The 18,676-nt window shown below is 49.1% G+C and overlaps 1 protein-coding gene across 1 annotated transcript in view; it reads right to left on the reverse strand.

Moving 5' to 3' along the window:
* Positions 1-18,676, reverse strand: part of LOC116985360 (trafficking kinesin-binding protein 1-like) — a 94,249-nt gene that overhangs the window by 29,093 nt on the left and 46,480 nt on the right. Inside the window, exons 4-7 of the mRNA XM_033040110.1 lie at positions 8,264-8,340; positions 4,132-4,248; positions 3,329-3,429; positions 1,199-1,311 (exon numbers count right to left, since the gene is read on the reverse strand). Coding sequence (XP_032896001.1) covers positions 1,199-1,311; positions 3,329-3,429; positions 4,132-4,248; positions 8,264-8,340 — 408 coding nt within the window. The remainder of the gene's footprint in view (positions 1-1,198; positions 1,312-3,328; positions 3,430-4,131; positions 4,249-8,263; positions 8,341-18,676) is intronic.

An 18,676-nucleotide genomic window follows, 5' to 3' on the forward strand; every position in this document is an offset into this window, starting at 1 on the left:
CACAGTTCCCTGAAGGTAGAATCTCATGTAGATAGGGTGGTAAAGAAAGCTTTTGGTGGGCTGGCCTTTATAAATCAGAGCAATGAGTATAGAAGTTGGGATGTAATGTTAAAATTGTACAAGGCATTGGTGAGGCCAATTCTGGAGTATGGTGTACAATTCTGGTCGCCTAATTATAGGAAGGATGTCAACAAAATAGAGAGAGTACAGAGGAGATTTACTAGAATGTTGCCTGGGTTTCAGCAACTAAGTTACAGAGAAAGGTTGAACAAGTTAGGTCTTTATTCTTTGGAGCGCAGAAGGTTAAGGGGGGACTTGATAGAGGTCTTTAAAATGATGAGAGAGATAGACAGAGTTGACGTGGATAAGCTTTTCCCACTGAGAGTAGGGAAGATTCAAACAAGGGGACATGACTTGAGAATTAAGGGACAGAAGTTTAGGGGTAACATGAGGGAACTTCTTTACTCAGTGAGTGGTGGCTGTGTAGAATGAGCTTCCAATGAAGGTGGAGGAGGCAGGTTCGATTTTGTCATTTAAAAATAAATTGGATAGTAATATGGACGGGAAAGGAATGGAGGGTTATGGTCTGAGTGCAGGTAGATGGGACTAGGGGAGAATACGTGTTCGGCACGGACTAGAAGGGCTGAGATGGCCTGTTTCCGTGCTGTAATTGTTATATGGTTATAGAGATAGAATGTAGTCAGGGACAGTTAGACTGGTGGGAGAACTGGGAAGGGGGAGGGGATGGAGAGAGAGGGAAAGCAAGGGTTACTTGAAGTTGGAGGAGTCAATGTTCATACCACTGGGGTGTAAGCTGACCAGGCAAAATATGAGGTGCTGTTCCTCCAATTTGCGCTGGGCCTCACTCTGGCCATGGAGGAGGCCCAGGACAGAAAGGGCAGATTGGGGATGGGGGGGGAGGTAAAGTACGGAGCAAGCGGGAGATCAGGTAGGTTAAGGCGGACTGAGGGGAGGTGTTCAGTGAAACGATCGCCAAGCCTGCGCTTGGTCTTACCGATGTCGAGAAGTTGACACCTGGAACAGCGGATACAGTAGATGCGGTTGGAGGAGGTGGTGTTTTGTTGTTCATGGTGTTTACTGTGTACGATGTTTACATATTGTGTTGTGCTGCTACATGTACAAATGTCACTGGTGTATCTGGGACACATGACAATAAAGCATGACACTGTTTATTGGCTCACCTCGGTTCTGAGGACCACGTTCTCCTCCTCCAAGTCCTTCAGCTTCTTCTGCAGGGAGTCCAGGTGGAAACAGTTCTGTACGGAGACCGCAGACTCGTTCCTGTGTAACCTGCACACACAACTCATCACGTCACAAGGACATCGAAACATAGGAAATAGGTGCAGGAGGAGGTCATTCAGCACTTCGAGCCAGCACCGTCATTCATTGTTATCATGGCTGATCGTCCACTATCAATAACCCGTGCCTGCCTTCTCCCCATATCCCTTGATTCCACTAGCCCCTAGAGCTCTATCTAACTCTCTCTTAAATCCATCCAGTGACTTGGCCTCCACTGCCATCTGTGGCAGGGAATTCCACAAATTCACGACTCTCTGGGTGAAAAAGGTTTTTCTCACCTCAGTCTTAAATGACCTCCCCTTTATTCTAAGACTGTGGCCCCTGGTTCTGGACTCGCCCAACATTGGGAACATTTTTCCTGTATCTAGCTTGTCCAGTCCTTTTATAATTTTATATGTTTCTATAAGATCCCTCCTCATCCTTATAAACTCCAGTGAATACAAGCCTAGTCTTTCCAATCTTTCCTCATATGACAGTCCCGCCATCCCAGGGATCAATCTCGTGAACCTACGCTGCACTGCCTCAATCACAAGGATGTCCTTCCTCAAATTAGGAGACCAAAACTGTACCCAATACTCCAGATGTGGTCTCACCAGAGCCCTATACAACTGCAGAAGAACCTCTTTACTCCTATACTGAAATCCTCTTGTTATGAAGGCCAACATTCCATTAGCTTTAGGAGCATTAGCATTAGACATAGGAGCAGAATTAGGCCATTCGGCCCATCAAGTCCACTCCGCCATTCAATCATGGCTGATCTATCTCTCCCTCCTAACCCCATTCTCCTGCCTTCTCCCCATAACCCCTGACACCCGTACTAATCAAGAATCTATCTATCTCTGCCTTAAAAATATCCATTGAATTGGCCTCCACAGCCTTCTGTGGCAATGAGTTCCACAGATTCACCAGCCTCAGGCCCTTCGGCCCACCGAGTCCGTGCCGACCAGCGATCACCCATTCACACTAACACTATCCTACACACTCACGGGACAATCTTCAATTTTACAGAGGGACGACTACAAACCTGCACGTCTTTGGAGTATGGGAGGAAACTGGAGCACCCGGAGTAAAAACCCTCGCGGTCACGGGGAGAACACGCAAACTCCACACAAATAGATCGGGTAGATGCACTAAATCTCTTGCCTAGAGTAGGGGAATCGTGGACCAGAGGTAATAGGTTCAAGGTGAAGGGGAAAAGATTTAATAGGAATCTGAGGGGTGACCTTTTCTCACAGGTGGGTGTATGGAACGAGCTGCCGGAGGAGGTAGTTGAGGCTGGGACTATCCCAACGTTTAAGAAACAGTTAGACAGGTACATGGATAGGACAGGTTTAGAGGGATATGGACCAAGTGCAGGCAGGTGGGACTAGTGTAGATGGGGCATGTTGGCCGGTGTGGGCAAGTTGGGCCGAAGGGCCTGTTTCCACATTGTATCACTCTATGACTCTACCTGTAGTCAGGATTGAACCCGGGTCTCTGGCGCTGCGAGGCAGCAGCTCCACCCGCTGCGTCACCGTGCCGAGACCTTGTATCCAGAGAGAGACGAGACGGTCACCAAAACACAAACCCACGTCACCATTCATTCCATGTTTGGTTTAGTTGTGACGTGTACTGAGGTAGAGTGAAAAGCTGCACTGCCCCCTCTGTACACGGGGCAGTGAATCATCCAACCCCCCCCCCCCCCCACACACACACCGCAGAGAGGGGTCATCACAGAGCATACTCCCCCTTACACCCTCCCCCCTCACTCCACCATCTCCCTCCCCCCAACCCCTCACTCCACCACTCCCCCTCACCACCCCTCCCCCCTCACACCTCCCCCTCACTCTACCCCTCTCTCCCACCCCCCCATCCATCCACCCCCCCACCCCACCCCCCCCCTCACTCCACCATCTCCCTCTCCCCCCACCCCTCCCCCCTCACTCTATCACCCTCCCCCCTCACTCCACCCCTCCACCCCTCCCCCCCTCACTCTACCCCTCCACCCCTCCCCCCCAGGGCCACTCACGGGGAGGGGGGGCAGGAGTTGTTCTCACTCTCCTGCGCGGCGTGGCTGTAGAACTGGAGCAGCTCATCCTTCATAGAGAGCTCATGACGGAGCTGGGAAACCTGTGGGGGGGGGAGAGAGATGGGGGGGGAGAGAGATGGGGGGGGAGAGAGATGGGGGGGGAGAGAGATGGAGGAGAGAGAGAGAGGGGGGGGGAGAGAGATGGGGGGGAGAGAGGTGAAAACAGTGCACTAATCAAGAATCTATCCATCTCGGCCTTAAAAAATATCCACTGGCTTGGCCTCCACAGCCGTCTGTGGCAATGAATTCCACGGATTCGCTACCCTCTGACCAAACAAATTCCTCCTCATCTCCTTCCTAAATAATCGTCCTTTAATTCTGAGGCTGTGACCTCTGGTCCTAGACTCTCCCACTAGTGGAAACATCCTCTCCGCATCCACTCTATCCAGGCCTTTCACTATTCTGTACGTTTCAATGAGATCCCCCTCATCCTTCTAAACTCCAGCGAGTACAGGCCCAGTGCAGGTAGGGTTCGTCTTAGCATCATGTGCAGACACCAGTTTAAACCAACGATGGCCACAAAAAGCTGGAGTAACTCAGCGGGTCAGGCAGCATCTCTGGAGAGAAGGAATGGGTGATGTTTCTAGAGGTCACCTATCCATGTTCTCCACAGATGCTGCCTGACCCGCTGAGTTACTCCAGCACTCTGTGAAGGTCTCGGGTGCTTCCTCAACGTGGAGGTGAGGGTGCGAGGGAGGTCTGCATGGGAGGGGGGGGTGGGGGGGCGCGGTTTGGTCACGTACCTCCTCTCGGACATTGTCCGCCTGCTCCTCCAGATGTTCGTTCCTCTCCGTCAAGGTCTTGTTCTTCTTCAGCAGTGACTGGCCGATGCGAGCCGCCAACTCCAGGTCCCGCTCCTTCTGTCCAACGGAACGGAGAGAACATTGTGACCCAACGGCGGCAGAAGATTCACAGAAACAATAGACAGCAGGTGCAGGAGGAGGCCACTCGGCCCTTCCAGCCAGAACCAGCCATTCACTGTGATCAGGTTCAAGAAGCAACTGCAGATGCTGGAAAAATCGAAGGTGGACAAAAAATGCTGGAGAAACTCAGCGGGTGAGGCAGCATCTATGGAGAGAAGGAATAGGCGACATTTCGGGTCAAGACCCTTCTTCAGACTGATGTGGAGGTGGGGGGGGGGGGGGGCGGGAATCTCCACATCAGTCTGAAGAAGGGTCTCGACATCAGTCTGAAGAAGGCTCTCTACCCGAAACGTCGCCTATTCCTTCGCTCCATAGATGCTGCCTCACCCGCTGAGTTTCTCCAGCATTTTTGTTTACCTTCACTGTGATCACGGCTGATCATCCACAATCAGTACCCAGTTCCTGCCTTCTCCCCATATCCCTTGACTCCATTAACCCCAAGAGCTAAATTCACGTGTGTTGGTGTTTGCGCCACGGTGCGTGCCGGCCCGTTGCTCTACCTATTGTGTTTGAGTTTGAACTGATTGTATCTATGTACGGCCTTATCTGATCTGATAGGAGAGCATGCAAAAGCATTCCATTGAAGCTCGTGATTAACCTCATTCCAGCACCGGCCTCACCTACTTCCTCCGGCAGCTTGTTCCATACACGCACCTTCCCCGCAGTATCGTAGCGGGTAGAGCTGCTGCCTCACAGCGCCAGAGACCCGGGTTTGATCCTGACTACGGGTGCTGTCTGTACGGAGTTTGTACGTTTTCCCCGTGACCTGCGTGGGTTTTCTCCGGGTGCTCCGGTTTCCTCCCACACTCCAAAGACGTGCAGGTTTGTAGGTTAATTGTAAAAATTGGCCCTAGTGTGAAACTGTGCCGACCCAAATCGTGAAAAGTGTCGTGAAAAACCTCACTTTATGAGGAAGTTGCTGGGACAAGAGGCTGAGAGACAATAGGTGCAGGAGTAGGCCATTCGGCCCTTCGAGCCAGCACCGCCATTCAATTTGATCATGGCTGATCATCCCCAATCAGTACCCCGTTCCTGCCTTCTCCCCATATCCCCTGACTCCGCTATCTTTAAGAGCCCTATCTAGCTCTCGAAAGCATCCAGAGAACCGGCCTCTGAGGCAGAGAATTCCACAGACTCACCACTCTCTGGGTGAAAACGTTTTTCCTCATCTCCGTTCAAAATGACTTACCCCTTATTCTTAAACTGTGTCCCCTGGTTCTGGACTCCCCCAACATCGGGAACATGTTTCCTGCCTCTAGCGTGTCCAATCCTTTAATAGTATTATATGTTTCAATAAGATTCCCTCACATCCTTCTAAATTCCAGAGACACACATATAGACACACACACATTCACACACATATACATACAGAGACACACACACACACACAGTGGGCGTGCCGTGTGGAGCCTCCACCACACAGCACGGGACGGTGGCCAAAGTTCCACCGCATGCAAAGTGCCTCCGTGGTTACCAGCTCATTGTTTCCCCGTCTTCATCACTAACTGGCCCCACACACACGTTAATGACGATCTCTCCTCCTTACACCAGTCATTCATTACCCAGAACAGGACACAGCAAACACACACAGGTCAGCTGCTCACAGAACCAACGGCTGTGAAACGTCACCTATCCATGTTCTCCACAGATGCTGCCTGACCCGTTGAGTTACTCCAGCACTCTGTCTCTTTCTTTTGGTAAACCAACATCTGCAGTTCCAAGTTTCCCAAAGTAATTCTGTTATCAGTCTTGTCCCTGTCCCACCCCGCCCGGTCATTCCTTCTTCTCCCCGCTCCCGTCCGGCAGAAGGTACAGAAGCTTGAAAGCGCGCACCACCAGACTCAGGAACAGCTTCTTCCCCTCTGTTATCAGGCTTCTGAACGGTCCTTCCATAAGCTAGGGTACTGTCCGATTCACCTCTACCCCATTGCGGACATTGAACTTTGTCTCTGGAACTGATGCGCTACAATGCTGAGAACTATATCCTGTACTCTGTATCTTCCCCATTGGTTTATCTAAACAGGGGCGGCACGGTGGTGCAGCGGGTAGAGTTGCTGCCTCACAGCGCCAGAGAGAGACCGGGGTAGTCCAAGCGTCACCAATGGGATAGATAGTAGCTCAGCACTGCTCTCTGGTTTTTCACTGTACCTCGGTACATGTCACAGTATAAAAACCTGTGCACCAGCGTTGATTTTCATGTGGTCTGAATGTTACTGGCAGGGAGTGTGTCTTTTTCACACAGAGAGTTGTGAGTCTGTGGAATTCTCTGCCTCAGAGGGCGGTGGAAGCCGGTTCTCTGGATACTTTCAAGAGAGAGCTAGATAGGGCTCTTAAAAATAGCGGAGTCAGGGGATGTGGGGAGAAGGCAGGAACGGGGTACTGATTGGGGATGATCGGCCATGATCACAGTGAATGGCGGTGCTGGCTTGAAGGGCTGAAGGGCCAACTCCTGCACCTATTGTCTATTGTGAGTGGGTGGGGAGTGAGGTTGTGTACAAGGCGTGGCTGGGCAGACGGAACAACTCAGCCCAGCGTTTCCCGTACACCATGCCAAGAGAGGCAAGAGTCAAGAGTGTTTTATTGTCATGTGTCCCAGATAGAACGATGACATTCTTACTTGTTGCAGCACAACACAACTCAATATGTAAACAAAGATCACTGTGACCTGTAACCATAGTGCACTGACTCAAATCTCCACCCTACACAGCCCAGAGAGTCTGAAGCCCAATGCCTGTGGGGCAAGGTTGTTGACAGGCACAGAGACTCTGGAATAAACACACAAAACACTCCGTGGGTCAATTAATGTACAAATTCATTAGCAGGATAAATGACCCCAAAAAACGTGATTATCGTGGCTTTGTCAATCATAAGGTCTAGCACTAGACTATACGAATCCCACTTGTGGAGACACTGGTATAGTTCTCTCGTTGTAGAAACATATAAGATTATTAAGGGCTTGGACACGCTAGAGGCAGGAAACATGTTCCCGATGTTGGGGGAGTCCAGAACCAGGGGCCACAGTTTAAGAATAAGGAGTAAGCCATTTAGAACGGAGACGAGGAAACACTTTTGCTCACAGAGAGTTGTGAGTCTGTGGAATTCTCTGCCTCAGAGGGCGGTGGAGGCAGGTTCTCTGGATACTTTCAAGAGAGAGCTAGATAGGGCTCTTAAAAATAGTGGAGTCAGGGGATATGGGGAGAAGGCAGGAACGGGGTACTGATTGGGGATGATTAGCCATGATCAACCACAATTAAACCAAAGATAGACTCAAAATGCTCGTGTAACTCAGCAAGGACAGGTAGCATCTCTGGAGGTCGGGGTGGGACTAGTGTAGATAGGACATGTTGGTCGGGGTGGGACTAGTGTAGATGGGGCATGTTGGTCGGGGTGGGACTAGTGTAGATGGGGCATGTTGGTCGGGGTGGGACGTGTAGATGGGGCATGTTGGTCGGGGTGGGACTAGTGTAGATGGGGCATGTGGTCGGGGTGGGACTAGTGTAGATGGGGCATGTTGGTCGGGGTGGGACTAGTGTAGATGGGGCATGTTGGTCGGGGTGGGACTTGTGTAGATGGGGCATGTTGGTCGGGGTGGGACTAGTGTAGATGGGGCATGTGGTCGGGGTGGGACTAGTGTAGATGGGGCATGTTGGTCGGGGTGGGACTAGTGTAGATGGGGCATGTTGGTCGGGGTGGGACTAGTGTAGATGGGGCATGTTGGTCGGGGTGGGACTAGTGTAGACGGGACATGATGGTCGGGGTGGGACTAGTGTAGATGGGGCATGATGGTCGGGGTGGGACTAGTGTAGATGGGGCATGATGGTCGGGGTGGGACTAGTGTAGAGGGGGCATGATGGTCTGTGTGGGTATATTGGTGTTTCCACACTGTGTGACTCTAGAACGCGGCAGTGGGCAGGTGTAACTCCACGACGCTTGTTATAAAGAAGACACTTACCTCCTCAAGTAGATGTGTGACGGCGTCGATGTCATTGTAGGTTTTCGTCATCTGGCCCACTCGCTCCGCACACAGCACTGTGGGAGAGAGAGGATCACTGTTAGTGTGGCGAACACCACAGAACACAGAATAGTCACCATTCCCTCGATAACACTCACCACTTACTCCAGCACTCTGTGAAACGTCACCTATCCATGTTCTCCACAGATGCTGCCTGACCCGCTGAGTTACTCCAGCACTCTGTGAAACGACACCTATCCATGTTCTCCACAGATGCTGCCTGACCCACTGAGTTATGGTGCAGCAGCATCTATGGAGCAAAGGAAATAGGCAACGTTTCAGGCCGAAACCCTTCTGGAAATAGGCAACGTTTCGGGCCGAAACCCGGAAGGGTTTCGACCCGAAACGTTGCCTATTTCCTTATCTCCATAGATGCTGCTGCACCCGCTGAGTTATTCCAGCACCCTGTGAAACGTCACCTATCCAAGTTCTCCACAGATGCTGCCTGACCCGCTGAGTTACTCCAGCACTCTGTGAAACGTCACCTATCCATGTTCTCCACAGATGCTGACTGAAATTCCAGAAGATTAGTCAAGCATGATTTCCCCTTCATAAATCCATGCTGACTCGGACCAATCCTGTTACTGCTATCCAAATGTGCGGCTATTTCATCTTTTATAGATGACCAGCATCTTCCCCACCACCGATGTCAGGCTAACTGGTCTATAATTCCCTGTTTTCTCTCTCCCTCCTTTCTTAAAAAGTGGGATAACATTAGCTACCCTCCAATCCACAGGAACTGATCCTGAGTCTATAGAGCATTGGAAAATTATCACCAATGCGTCCACGATTTCTAGAGCCACTTCCTTAAGTACCCTGGGATGCAGACCATCAGGCCCTGGGGATTTATCAGCCTTTTAGTAACATCAGTCTACCCAATACTATTTGTCACCTATTACTATTAATACTATTACTATTATTATTATTACTCCAGCATTTTGTGTCTATCTTCGGTGTAAACCAGCATCTGCAGTTCCTTCGCAGAACAGTACAGCACAGGAACAGGCCCTTCGGCCCACAATGTCCGTGCTGGACATGATGCCAAGACCAACTCTCCTCTGCATGATCCGTATCCCTCCATTACCTGCATATCCATGTGCCTAACCAAAACCCCTGGCAGCGCGTTCCAGACACCCACCACCCTCTGTGTAAAAAAACATCTCCTTTAAACTTTATCCCTCTCACCTTAAAGCTATGTCCTCTAGTCTTTGATATTTCCTTCCTGGGAACAAGGTTCTGACTGTCTACCCTATCTATGCCACTCGTAATGACATGCACTTCACTCGTCTCCCCTCAACCTCTGACGTTCCAGACAAAACATTCCTAAATAGTGACATCTTCACCACATCTGCAGACACACCAAATTTACTTGCGTATGTTTGGTGCATGTGCAGAAGTGGTGAAGATGTCGCTGTTTAGAGCATACTGCACACCACTCTATACTGCGCACCTGTGGTCGAACAACGGAAAGACAAGTTTGCAGAGACTAAAGGTGTCATATAATGATGCCATGAGAACACTGCCAAGGAAACCTAGATGGTGTAGTGCTGCAGGAGTCAGTACTTTAGAAGCCATCCTAAGAAATCGTATGTATAAATTCATTTGCAGAATAAATGACTCTAAAAATGTAATTATCGTGGCCTTGTCAAACATAAGGTTTCGCACTACATGCTACGAATCCCAGTTGTGGAGACACTGGTATCGTTGTCTCGTTGTAGGACATTGATCATTCTTTTATTCTGGATTTTAATTCATGTATTGTGTTTTTTTTAAATATATAATTTATGATGCTTTAATAAGTGATATACTAAGATTTTATATGTACTTTATATTTTTTAATATGCAATGCTTTTTTATGTAATGTTGCCCCTTGTCTGGACCTTGAGTCCGACATTTTTTTTATTATTATTATTTATTATTATTAATCCCAGTCTGTGCAACCTCTCCCTGTAGCTGAAACCCTCTAATCCCGGCATCATTCTGGTGAACCTCGTCTGCACCCTCTCCAAAGCCCCCACATCCTTCCTGTAATGGGGGCGACCAGAACTACACGCAATACTCCAGATGTGGCCTGACCAAAGTCCTATAGAGCTGCATCATGACCTCCTGACTCTTGTACTTAACGCCCCGACCGATGAAGACAAGCGTAACGTGCGCCTTCTTCACCGCTCGGGTTGCCACTTTCAGGGAGTTTTTCCTGAATCACGATGGCGCAGCGGTAGAGTTGCTGCCTTACAGCGAATGCAGCGCCGGAGACCCGGGTTCGATCCCGACTACAGGTGCTGTCTGTACGGAGTTTGCACGTTCACACCGTGACCTGCGTGGGTTTTTCTCCGAGATCTTCGGTTTCCTCCCACACTCCAAAGACGTACAGGTTTGGTTAATTGGCTTGGTGTAAATGTAAAAAATGTCCCTAGTGTGTGTGTGTGTAGGATAGTATTAGTGTGTGTGTGTGTGTGTGTAGGATAGTGTTAATGTGTGTGTGTGTGTGTGTGTGTGTAGGATAGTATTAGTGTGTGTGTGTGTGTGTAGGATAGTGTTAGTGTGTGTGTGTAGGATAGTATTAGTGTGTGTGTGTGTGTGTGTAGGATAGTGTTAGTGTGTGTGTGTAGGATAGTGTTAGTGTGTGTGTGTGTGTGTGTAGGATAGTGTTAGTGTGTGTGTGTGTGTGTGTGTAGGATAGTGTTAGTGTGTGTGTGTGTGTGTGTGTGTAGGATAGAGTTAGTGTGCGTGTGCGTGTAGGATAGTGTTAATGTGTGTGTGTGTGTGTGTGTAGGATAGTATTAGTGTGTGTGTGTGTGTGTGTGTGTGTGTAGGATAGTATTAGTATGTGTGTGCGTGTGTGTAGGATAGTATTAGTGTGTGTGTGTGTGTGTAGGATAGTGTTAATGTGTGTGTGTGTGTGTGTGTAGGATAGTGTTAGTGTGTGTGTGTGTGTGTAGGATAGTATTAGTGTGTGTGTGTGTGTGTGTAGGATAGTGTTAGTGTGTGTGTGTAGGATAGTATTAGTGTGTGTGTGTGTGTAGGATAGTGTTAGTGTGTGTGTAGGATAGTGTTAGTGTGTGTGTGTGTGTGTGTGTGTGTAGGATAGTGTTAGTGTGTGTGTAGGATAGTGTTAGTGTGTGTGTGTGTGTGTAGGATAGTATTAGTGTGTGTGTGTGTGTGTGTAGGATAGTGTTAGTGTGCGGGGATCGCTGGTCGGTGCGGACCCAGTGGGCAGAAGGGCCTGCTTCCGCGCTGTATCTCTGAAGGTCACAAGGCGTGAATAATTCGTTCAACTTATTGGAATGTTTGAAAGCAAACCAAACAGAATGAATCATTTGTCGAGTAATTCTCAGAAATTAATCCTGGTAATAAAATCATTACTCAGTGATTTATTTGATGGAGTGTAAACAAAATGACAATGGTCCAATCGGTGAACAATGTCGTCAAGCTGGAAAGGGTGCAGCGAAGATTTACCAGGATGTTGCCAGGACTAGAGGGCCTGAACTACAGGGAGAGATTGAGTACGCTGGGTCTCTATTCAATAGACAATAGGTGCAGGTGTAGGCCATTCGGCCCTTCGAACCAGCACTGCCATTCAATGTGATCATGGCTGATCATCCCCAATCAGTACCCCATTCCTGCCTTCTCCCCATATCCCCTGACTCCACTATCTTTAAGAGCCCTATCTAGCTCTCTCTTGAAACTCTCTGTGAGAAAAAGTGTTTCCTCGTCTCACATTTTTTCTCACAGATTAGATTAGATCCTTTATCTAATCTAATCTAAAAAAGTGTTTCCTCATCTCACACTTTTTCTCACAGAGAGTGGTGAGTCTGTGGAATTCTCTGCCTCATGGCTTACTCCTTATACTTAAACTGTGGCCCCTGGTTCTGGACTCCCCCAACATCGGGAACATGTTTCCTGCCTCTAGCGTGTCCAAACCCTTAACAATCTTCCATGGAGCGTAGGAGGATGAGGGGTGACATAGAAACATAGAAACATAGAAATTAGGTGCAGGAGTAGGCCATTCGGCCCTTCGAGCCTGCACCGCCATTCAATATGATCATGGCTGATCATCCAACTCAGTATCCCGTACCTGCCTTCTCTCCATACCCTCTGATCCCCTTAGCCACAAGGGCCACATCTAACTCCCTCTTAAATATAGCCAATGAACTGGCCTCGACTACCCTCTGTGGCAGGGAGTTCCAGAGATTCACCACTCTCTGTGTGAAAAGAGTTCTTCTCATCTCAGTTTTAAACGATTTCCCCCTTATCCTTAAGCTGTGACCCCTTGTCCTGGACTTCCCCAACATCGGGAGCAATCTTCCTGCATCTAGCCTGTCCAACCCCTTAAAGAATTTTGTAAGTTTCTATAAGATCCCCTCTCAATCTCCTAAATTCTAGAGAATATAAACCAAGTCTATCCAGTCTTTCTTCATAAGACAGTCCTGACATCCCAGGAATCAGTCTGGTGAACCTTCTCTGCACTCCCTCTATGGCAATAATGTCCTTCCTCTGACCTTAGAGAGGTGGACAAAATCATGAGAGGAATAGATCGGGTAGATGCACAGTCTCTTGCCCAGAGTAGGTGAATCGAGGACCAGAGGAAATGCTGGAGTAACTCAGCGGGTCAGGCAGCATCTCTGACGGGAAGGAATGGATGACCTTCAGACCTAAAAAAGGGTCTCGACCCAAAATGCCACCCATTCCTTCTCTCCAGAGATGCTGCCTGTCCCGCTGAGTTACTCCAGCATTTTGTGTCTACCTGTCTATGGTATAATACTAAATTGTACCCAGTGTGTGTGGGGTAGTGTTAGTGTGCGGAGATCGCTGGTCGGAGCGGACTCGGTTGGCTGAGGGGTCTGTTTCCCCGCTGTATCTCTAAACTAAACGTTTAACAATGCTTACATAACTGGCTATCTGTTATTTCCAACGTTCATTGTCAGGGAAAGAGCAAAGCAGAAAATAAAAATTAGATTTCTGCAAATCCATCTGTGATGTTGGTTTACCAACAAAAAGAGACAGAGTGCTGGAGTAACTCAGCGGGTCAGGCAGCATCTGTGGAGAACATGGATAGGTGACGTTTCACAGAGTGCTGGAGTAACTCAGCGGGTCAGGCAGCATCTCTGTAGAACACGGATAGGTAGCGTTTTAAATTAACTGGGAGGGGGTTACTATGTAAGCACCCTTTCTGTCACGGATATTGGCATACCTTGGCAAGGTTCGCAAGCACAGAATTTCACCGTGACTTGTCACATGACAATAAACGTATTAAATTCAATAAAAATTAAAATATTCGACTCAATTCACTCTGGCCCTCCAGAGGCGGGGGAAACAGTGGGATTGACATCACCGCTGCACAAGGAAGTTGGCTCAGTAATGCCCGCGACAGTAATATCGCAAATATTCAAAGCACAACGCAACCCGCAAACCTTCTGCGGCCGCAGGAGATACGATCTTACAGAGGTGTACAAAATAACTCTGTTCCCTGGAGCGCAGGAGGATGAGGGGGACCTTATAGAGGGGTACACAATCATAAGAGGAATAGATCGGGTAGACGCACAGAGTCTCTTGCCCAGAGTAGGGGAATCGAGGACATAGGTTCAAGGTGAAGGAGAAAGATTTAATAGGTCATGTGATAGGAATAGAATTAGGCCATTCAGCCCATCAAGTATACTACACCATTCAATCATGGCTGATCTATCTCTCCCTCCTAACCCCATTCTTTTGCCTTCTCCCCATAACCCCTGACACCCGGACGTTGTGGGCCGAAGGGCCTGTTCCTGTGCTGGAATGTTCTATGTTGAACTCAATTTCAGAATTGGAGTCCGACCCAGACTACGGGCGCTGTCAAGTCAAGTTTATTCGTCACAAACACATACAGGATGTGCAGTGAAATGAAAAGTGGCAATGCTCGCGGACTTTGTGCAAAAAGACAAACAAACAAACTACAAACAGAATGGAACAGAATCACATATTTTACATATTAAATATTGTGGGCAGAGGGAAAAAGGGGAGAAAAAAAAAGGAGGAAAAAAAGCAATTAAAAAAAAAAGCAGTACAGTAAAGTTAGTCCCTGGTGAGATAGGCGTTTACAGTCCTAATGGCCTCTGGGAAGAAGCTTCTTCTCAACCTCTCCGTTCTCACAGCATGGCAACGGAGGCGTTTGCCTGACCGTAGCAGCTGGAACAGTCCGTTGCAGGGGTGGAAGGGGTCTCCCATGATCTTATTGGCTCTGGAGTTGCACCTCCTGATGTATAGTTCCTGCAGGGGGGCGAGTGTAGTTCCCATAGTGCGTTCGGCCCTCTCTGCAGAGCCTTCTTGTCATGCACGTTCTCCCTGTTGGATCGTCGACTTCCTGACCAACAGACCGCAACCATTGAGGATTGGGGGAAAATCATCCTCCACGATAATCCTCATCACTGGTCCTCCGCAAGGATAATAATAATAATAATGGATGGGATTTATATAGCGCCTTTCTAATACTCAAGGCGCTTTACATCGCATTATTCATTCACTCCTCAGTCACACTCGGTGGTGGTGAGCTACTTCTGTAGCCACAGCTGCCCTGGGGCAGACTGACGGAAGCGTGGCTGCCATTCTGCGCCTACGGCCCCTCCGACCACCACCAATCACTCACACACATTCACACACAGGCAAAGGTGGGTGAAGTGTCTTGCCCAAGGACACAACGACAGTATGCACTCCAAGCGGGATTCGAACCGGCTACCTTCCGGTTGCCAGCCGAACACTTAGCCCATTGCGCCAATCTGTCGTCCCAAGGATGCGTTCACAGCCCCGTCACTGCTCCTTGTACACCTTGTACACTGTGCAGACCGGCATAAATCTGATTCAATCCACAATTTCCCAGACGACACCACCATTGTGGGCCGGATTAAGTGAAAATCCCGGCCAGTGAAATTCCTCATATGTTGCAAAACATACTTGGCGAATAAAATCTGATTCTGATAACAAATAATGATGAGACGGAGGTAGACAAAATTGCTGGAGAAACTCAGCGGGTGCGGCAGCATCTATGGAGCGAAGGAAATAGGCAACGCTTCGGGACGAAACGTTGCCTATTTCCTTCGCTCCATAGATGCTGCCGCACCCGCTGAGTTTCTCCAGCACATCTGCAAATGATGAGACGGAGTACAGGGAGGAGAATGAACCCCATGTCCTGGTGTCGAGACAACCACCTTCCAATGTCGCCAAGACAAAGGAGAGAGTGGTCGGCTTCAGGAAGTGAAGTGTTAAGGGGCTGTCCCACTTGGCGATTTTATCGGCGACTGCCAGCATCATTGACCGACGTATCAGGTCACCGAAAAAGTCGTGGCTTGACGACGTATTCACGCGGGGCGTCTCCTCAAGTGTCGCAACATTTTTTTGTCGCCGCTGGATTTTTGAAATGTTCGAAATCTTTCGGCGATCCTGATACGTCAGTCGATGACTCCGGCAGTCGCCGAAAAAATCGCCACGTGGCACAGGGCCTTTTAACACACACCCCAGTTTGCATGGACGGTGCCGAATGAGGCATTGTTGAAAACTTCAGATTCCTAGCAGTCAACATCACCATCTTTGTGTGCAAGAACGAACTGCAGAGGCTGGTTTAAATCGAAGGTCGACACAAAATGCTGGAGTAACTCAGCGGGTGAGGCAGTGTCTCTGGAGACAAGGAATGGGTGACGTTTCGGCTCGAGATGGAAAAAGGGTCAACCATTCCTTCTCTCCAGAGATGCTGCCTGAGTTACTCCAGCTTTTTGTGTCTATCTTCCTTTCCATTGACTTCATCTACTTCCTCACGCTGCCTCGGCAAGGCCAGCAGCATCATCGAGGACCAGTCGCACCCCCGGCCACTCCCTCTACTCCCCCTCTCCCATCAGGCAAGAGGTACAGAAGAGTAAAAACGCACACCTCCAGATTCAGGGACAGTTTTGTCCCAGCTGTTATCAGGCAACTGAACCATCCCACAACAACCAGAGAGCGGTGCTGAACTACTATCTACCTCATTGGTGACCCTCCGACTATCCTTGATCAGACTTTGCTGGCTTTATCTTGCACTAAACGTTATTCCCTTATCAGTATTCAAAAGAGAGTGAGATATAGTTCTTAGGGCTAACGGAATCAAGGGATATAGGGAGAAAGCAGGAACGGGGTACTGATTATGGATGATCAGCCATGGCGGTGCTGGCTCGAAATGCCAAATGGCCTACTCCTGCACCTATTTTCTATGTTTCTAAGTTGGTCAGTGTGGGCAAGTTGGGCTGAAGGGACTGTTTATGTGTCTCTGGTCTCATGTAAACACAAAGACATGTTTGACCCAAAATATCACCCATTCCTTCTCTCCAGAGATGCTGCCTGACCCGCTGAGTTACTCCAGCACTCTGTGTCTAACTTGTTCATGTACAATATTTAGGTGCTCCTGTCACACACAGGCGATAATCTGATATCACCCATCAGTCATAAATCATCTTCCTGGTGATGACTCAAGGAATTGGAGACCAAAGTCCCAGTGTGTGAACGTGTTGGAGAGCACGTCCACTCCGCCAGCACCTCAACCCATTGTTCTCAAAAAGAATATATAGAAAATAGGCGCAAACAAAAGCTCAGTACACGCAACAATAACATACCACAATACACTCATCACATTGTTTACTGGAGGAGGCACAAGGAACTGCAGGTGCTGGGAACGAGCAAAACACAAAGTGCTGGAGTAACTCAGCGAGTCAGGCAGCATCTGTGGAGAACATGGATAGGTGATGTTTCACAGAGTGCTAGAGTAACTCAGCGGGTCAGGCAGCATCTGTGGAGGTTGCAGCATGTGAGCAGGAAGTGACGGCTCGGTATTTGCACCTCTAATACATAGAAGATACACAGACAATAGGTGCAGGTATGGCCAATCAGCCCTTCGAGCCAGCACCACTATTCAATATGATCATGGCTGATCATCCACAATCAGTACCCCATTCCTGCTTTTTCCCTGTATCCCTTGATTCCTTTAGGCCCAAGAGCTCAATCTAACTCTCTCTTGAAAACATCCAGTGAATTGGCCTCCACTGCCTTCTGTGGCAGAGAATCCCACAGGTTCACAACTCTCTGGGTGCTAGACCAGGGCTCCTCAATAACCGGTCAACGGCTGCAAAGTTCTGATAAAAAATGCAGCGAATTGTGGACGCAGCCCAGACCATCACACAAACCAACCTCCCTTCCATTGACTCCATCTACACCTCACGCTGCCTCGGCAAGGCCAGCAGCATAATCAAGGACCAGTCGCACACCCCGGCCACTCCCTCTACTCCCCCTCTACCATCGGGCAAGAGGTACAGAAGTGTGAAAACGAACGCACACCTCCAGATTCAAGGACAGTTTCTTCCCAGCTGTTATCAGGCAACTGAAGCATCCTATCACAACAAGAGAGCGGTCCTGTGCTACTATCTGCCTCATTGGTGACCCTTTGAACTACTCTTGATCGGACTTTGCATTGCACGAGAAGCTATTCCCTTATCATGTAGACGCAAAAAGCTGGAGTAACTCAGCGGGACAGGCAGCATCCCTGGAGAGAAGGAATGGGTGATGTTTCAGGTCGAGACCATTCTTCATGCATCTGTACACCGTGAATAAACAACAGGTGCAGGAGGAGGCCATTTGGCCCTTCGAGCCAGCACCGCCATTCAATGTGATCATCCCCAATCAGTACCCCGTTCCTGCCTTCTCCCCATATCCCCTGACTCCGCTATCTTCAAGAGCCCTATCTAGCTCTCTCTTGAAAGTATCCAAAGAACTTGCCTCCACCGTCCTCTGAGGCAGAGAATTCCACAGACTCACAACTCTCTGGGTGAAAAAGTATTTCCTCGTCTCCGTTCTAAATGGCTTACCCCTTATTCTTAAACTGTGGCCCCTGGTTCTGGACTCCCCCAACATCGGGAACATGGTTCCTGCCTCTCGCGTGTCATTGCCTGATTGGAATCATGTATTGTCTTTCCGCTGACTTGATGCCAGCACCTGCAGTTCCTTGTACCTCCTCCAGTAAACAATGTGATGAGTGTCGGCACACGAGACAATAAACTCAACTGAACATATTCATCAAAATCATGGAATATTCTAGAGTAGTCCTACAGATGACGTCACATCATGGGATCTGACCTCCCCACCATCGATGGGCTTCGCAGAGAGGGGTGGACACTGGCCGTTAGGACTGGGTACCAGGTGGGCGGTCAAGAGGCAAGAAGTCTCAAGGTCAAAGACTTGCAGCAGGACGTGTGATTAACATGAAGAGAAGGAGCATCCTTGTCACTTAGTTAGTTTAGAGATATCGCGGGGAAACAGGCCCGTCGGCCCACCCAGTCCGCGCCGATCAGCGATCACCCCGCA

The sequence above is a fragment of the Amblyraja radiata genome, chromosome 2 (genome assembly GCF_010909765.2).
Source record: "Amblyraja radiata isolate CabotCenter1 chromosome 2, sAmbRad1.1.pri, whole genome shotgun sequence".
Lineage (NCBI taxonomy): Eukaryota > Metazoa > Chordata > Chondrichthyes > Rajiformes > Rajidae > Amblyraja > Amblyraja radiata.